Source organism: Callithrix jacchus, chromosome 10 (assembly GCF_049354715.1).
Source record: "Callithrix jacchus isolate 240 chromosome 10, calJac240_pri, whole genome shotgun sequence".
Classification (NCBI taxonomy): domain Eukaryota; kingdom Metazoa; phylum Chordata; class Mammalia; order Primates; family Cebidae; genus Callithrix; species Callithrix jacchus.
Window position 1 is genome coordinate 18,844,352 of NC_133511.1, and position 5,016 is coordinate 18,849,367.

The 5,016-nt window shown below is 57.3% G+C and overlaps 1 protein-coding gene across 7 annotated transcripts; it reads left to right on the forward strand.

The window, feature by feature from the left end:
• NHERF4 (NHERF family PDZ scaffold protein 4) lies at window positions 1–4,411 on the forward strand. Of its 7 annotated transcripts, none has more exons than XM_035264853.3 (11): window positions 1–36; window positions 445–475; window positions 614–687; window positions 1,008–1,219; window positions 1,485–1,674; window positions 1,785–1,921; window positions 2,156–2,360; window positions 2,571–2,767; window positions 2,857–3,084; window positions 3,220–3,420; window positions 3,675–4,411. In XM_035264853.3, exons 1-11 carry the CDS (start codon window positions 21–23, stop codon window positions 3,702–3,704), a joined length of 1,521 nt encoding a protein of 506 aa, XP_035120744.1. In that variant the 5' UTR covers window positions 1–20; the 3' UTR covers window positions 3,705–4,411. The 7 variants fall into 7 exon arrangements, with proteins under 7 accessions (XP_035120744.1, XP_035120745.1, XP_054097327.1 ...); XM_035264854.3 differs by having other exon boundaries at window positions 448–475; XM_054241352.2 differs by having other exon boundaries at window positions 448–475; window positions 1,785–1,879.
• The last annotated feature ends 605 nt before the right edge of the window (window positions 4,412–5,016 follow it).

Sequence of the window (5,016 nt, forward strand, 5' to 3'; positions counted from 1 at the left end):
ACTGGGTCACTGATCCAGCTATGGAGAGAGCTGCAGGTAGGAGACCAGGAGAAATCCTCTGCAGGGGACTTTGGGACAGGTAGGGGGCTGACTTGGAGGCTGAGGCTCTGGGACCAAGGCACACTTGATTCTGGGGCTTGGAGCCCTGAGGCAGGTAAACAAGTCAGGAGAAAAGTAGTGAGTTGGTAGGTCTGTCTTCCTGGTCCACACCCTGTACTGATATGCTCAGATTTATATGCCAAGGACTTGGAGGGAGGGGAAGGGAGGGGACCACACAATATCCCTGTGTGTGCAGCAGTGAGAAGAGAAGACCCCTTTGGAACAGAATGGAGGGGGCACACCCTGAGTTTGGGGGTTCCCCTGAGTCCTTTTAGTTTATGCCAATGGAAGAGGCACATCTGGGGAGAAGAACGTGACTCTCCTCTCACCCACTTCTTTGCCCAGTAGATCTGCAGGACACAGCCTTGTTAACTCTGTAAGTGCCATGAGGGTTGGGGCAAGAGGAGGAAAGAATCCAAGGTGGGAAGCACTTCACTGCTATTAGCACCTGAAGGAGATCCTGGGAGCCAAGTCCAGCTGTCAGCTTGTACCTGCTTCCCCTGCCTCCTTGTAGGAAGTTTAAGTTTAACCCAAAGCTGGGAATTGATAATCCTGTCCTCTCCCTGGCCGAAGACCGTGACCCCTCTGGTAACTCCCTCACCCCCTGGCAACCATTCCCTTTCCCTGGAGGCACCACAGCTCCACTCTGCCTCCTATCTCCTTGGTAACCACTCACTCCGTCTCCCTCTGATAACAGCCTTGCTTGGTAGTGGAGATAGGTGGGGCCAGTCATTTTCTCCTGTCCCAGTCCCTCTGCCCACGAAGTGTTGACCCCACCGCCCAACACCCAACCGGGCAAAAGCTGCCCAGCGCCCTACCAGGACACAGGGTCTGCCAGCCATATGGCAAACCTGTACTTGGGCTGTGCCCTCTCCTTCCCCTTTTCTGCTGCCCACCTCACCCTCCAGATCCCTGGAGCCTGGAGCGGCCTCGATTCTGTTTGCTGAGCAAAGAGGAGGGCAAGAGTTTTGGCTTCCACCTACGGCAGGAGCTGGGCAGGGCTGGGCATGTGGTGTGCAGGGTGGACCCAGGCACCTCTGCTCAGCGCCAGGGTCTCCAAGAAGGAGACAGGATCCTGGGGGTGAACAACCATGCTGTGGAACATGAAGACTATGCGTTGGTAAGGCTGTGGTCCGGGAGAGTGTGCGAGCGCCTCAGAAAGAGAAGCGGGTTGCTCAGGCATCTGGGCACTCTGGCAGCAGGGCACAAGCCTCACTCCCTCGCACTCCGGGGATTAGGAGTGCCCAAGTCAGAGGGGTTGGGGAAGGCATCTAAAAAGCCAATTCCCATGGCAAAAAAAAAAAAAAAAATAGTGAATTCCAGGGAGGTCCTGGGGGTTGGCAAGAGGGTAGAGGCCAAACCCACACCCACGTGCCCTCTTCCAGGTGGTACGCCGCATCCGGGCCAGCAGTCCTCGGGTGTTGCTGACAGTCTTGGCACGGCATGTACATGATGTGGCCCGAGCTCAGCTGGGAGAAGATGCCCACCTCTGTCCCACCCTAGGCCCGGGGGTCCGGCCCCGGCTGTGCCACATAGTGAAAGATGAGGGTGGTTTTGGCTTCAGTGTCACCCATGGTGAGCTCAGAGGGTGCGAGGGGGCAGCAAGGATGGGAGATCTCAGCCCCTGTTCAGGGCAGGCAGGTAACAGACTGAACTTTGCTTTTTATTTATTTTTTGACTTCCAGGCAATCAGGGTCCTTTCTGGTTGGTGCTAAGCACTGGAGGAGCAGCTGAGAGGGCAGGGGTCCCCCCTGGGGCCCGGCTGCTGGAAGTCAATGGGGTCAGTGTGGAGAAGTTCACTCACAACCAACTCACCAGGAAGGTGTGGCTGCCTCCCACTCCCCTCCCCCAATCTGGGCCTGGGACCCCCTCAGGAAGACGCCTCCTCCCCCATGCACCTAACCTCCTGATCTGGTCTCCTACCTTTATCACCATCCTCCCCTCTACAGTTTGTGCCAGGCCCCTTCACTTAGTGTCTGGGAGGAGGGCCTGCTTGGGGGACTGCCTCTTCCTCCCTGCCCAGGTGTTATACTGATGCCCTGCTGGGTCCTCACAGCTTTGGCAGAGTGGACAGCAGGTGACCTTGCTGGTGGCAGGGCCAGAGGTGGAGGAACAGTGTCGCCAGCTGGGATTGCCCCTGGCTGCACCCCTGGCAGAGGGCTGGGCACTGCCCACCAAGCCCCGATGTCTGCACCTGCAGAAAGGGCCCCGGGGTTTTGGGTTCCTGCTCCGGGAGGAAAAGGGCCTTGATGGTCGCCCTGGTGAGTGAGAACCCTGGAGGTGGTGGGGGAAGGTGGGCCTTGAGGTGGGCACACAAATGTATATACACCTCTCAGTACACAGAAGAGGTGTCCCTGTCTGAGCTCTGGCCCTGGGCCACCTCTTCCTGCTCACCCTGAGGTCAGTCCGCTGGTGTGCACACAGTGGCCTGGGATAGTTGGGGAGAAGCAGTAAGGATGTCTGTGCCCCAGGACAGTTCCTGTGGGATGTAGACCCAGGACTGCCAGCTGAGAAGGCTGGGATGCAGGCTGGGGACCGGCTGGTGGCTGTGGCTGGGGAGAGCGTGGAGGGACTGGGCCATGAGGAGACAGTGTCCAGGATCCAGGCGCAGGGCTCCTGTGTCTCCCTCATTGTCGTCGACCCTGATGCTGACCGCTTCTTCAGCATGGTGCGTGCTGAGGGGGCAGGGGCTAGGGATGGGGCAGAAGAGGAGCAGGGCTCGGGTCCAACAGGTTTGCTCTACCTGCCACCTTCCAGGTTCGCCTATCCCCACTCCTCTTCTTGGAGAACACAGAGGTTACTGCCTCTCCCCAGGGCAGTGGCTCAGCCTCTCTGGTTGAGACAGAGGACCCTTCACTTGAAGACACAGGCGTGCCTTCCGTCCCTCTTGGCTCCCGCCAGTGCTCTCTGTACCCTGGGCCTGGTGGCGGCTATGGCTTCCGACTCAGCTGTGTGGAGGGTGGGCCTCGTCTCTTTATCTCACAGGTGACTCATGCCCCATGGACCCTGAATCCTTTCCATCCTTTGCTGCCTGATCAGTTTCCTCTGCTTTCCTTCCAGAGCCTTAAGCCAGCAAATTTTCCCTGGTCTCCCCTGTTCTGCATGCCCCCACACCACCAGGTGACTCCAGGAGGCTCAGCTGCCCGGGCGGGGCTGCGAGTGGGAGATGTGATTCTGGAAGTGAACGGGTACCCTGTTGGGGGAAAGAATGACCTGGAGAGGCTTCAGCAGCTGCCTGAGGCTGAGCCACCCCTCTGCCTGAAGCTGGCAGCCAGGTCTCCATGGGGCTTGGAAGCCTGGATTCCCCCTGGGGCTGTAGAGGTGAGGAAGAAGAAACAGATTGGACTGTGAGTAGCTACAGAAGGTCAGGGAGGAGTGAGAAAGGACAGAGTGGGCAAGCTGCAAGGTGAAGCAGTGTGGGGTCTGCAAGGTGGGCTTCAGGTCGTGGTAGGTGGGGACAGAAAAATGCATGAAATAAGTCCCGTTCCTGGGCATTCCAGTGCAGGAGGAGGCAAGAAAAAGTAACTCTTTGGGGTCCCACCTGGAACCACCTTCCGCCTCCTCTCTCTGCCTAGGACTGGGCTCTGGCCTCGGACCTGCTATAGAGCATCACTGCTTGGTACAGACATACCAGGGGATATCCTGTCTTCACTCTCAAGCCCAAGGTGTTGGAGGCAGGATGCTCTCTATAAGCCAGACACCACCAATCACAGGCTGGCCCAGGCACTCCCTCCCTTCCTGCAGACCCACCTCCCAGCAGAGGGTATGGCAGAAGGCCTCAGGCAGGTCCCTGACGAAGTCTGAGGCTCCAGAGGATGTCGTCTGGGAGCTTTGGAGAGCTGTGTCCCAAGGATGAAGGTGTGGCTGTGGGGCTGGCTAGGACTGAAACCACCTGGACCTTTTCTAGATAGGACTCCACGACCCTTGAGTGTAATGCAAGAATTTGGAGACCAGCTATGCCTGCCCTCTGTGGGCACCTTAACACTGCGGAGGGTGGTGCCTGGGCACCGTTGCACTTGTTAGAGAAATGGCCGTTCCCCATAAATCTGACTGCCTGTGTTTGTGTTGGTGGGGGTAAGGGGCAGTGGTCTGAAGGGACCCAAAGGACCTCAGGCTCAAGGGATGGGACCTGGCTTTTGCAGGAGAGAGGTTGCGACTTGATCAAATTTCTTTCCTGTCACTCAGTCTCGGATTAATGGATCAACCCAGAACTGAGGTGTCCCCATGAGAGCCCCATGAGAGCCATTCCTAAAAATAAAAGCAACAACAAAACAAAACAAAGAAGAAAAATAAATTAAAAAATAATAAAAAAGATCCATTCCTCTCTGCCAAAAGACCACCGCCCACAGCTCTGCTGAGTTCTGCATCAAGATGCTTTATTGCTGGGGCCTCAGAGAGCCTGAGAGACTAGAGGCTGGAGGCCTCAAAGATCCAGGGGGTGAGTCCGAACTGGCATAGCTGCTCCTTGAGCCTGGGGTCTCAGCGCAGCCCCATCCCACTGCGGCTTGATAGCTCTCAGCATGGCCAAGAGCCTGTCCAGGCTGTCCTGCAGACACCAAGATTTCAGCCCCCAGGAAGACAGAGGGAAGTGGATAAGGCTGCCCCAGGTTGGTTTGTAAGCTTTCCTTGTCCAGCAGACATGGTTGTATCCCTTCTTTCCGTCCTCAGGATAGAGCAGGGTTCCCTTGGAGATGCTTCTTCTCCTTACCCCTGGGTTGTCAGTCATCATACTAGCTGGGGTTTGTGGGCACGGGGGAGTCCTGGGTACTGGGTGGCTGGGCAGGGGGTGGTGCTCATGTGTAAGATTTCCTCATACTTGGCTTCCATGTCTGCCACATGGGCCTGAAGCTGAGCCAGGGCCTGATCCGGTTCTCCTAGGGCTTGCTCAGCCTCTTCCCAGGCAGCCGCAGCCTCCCT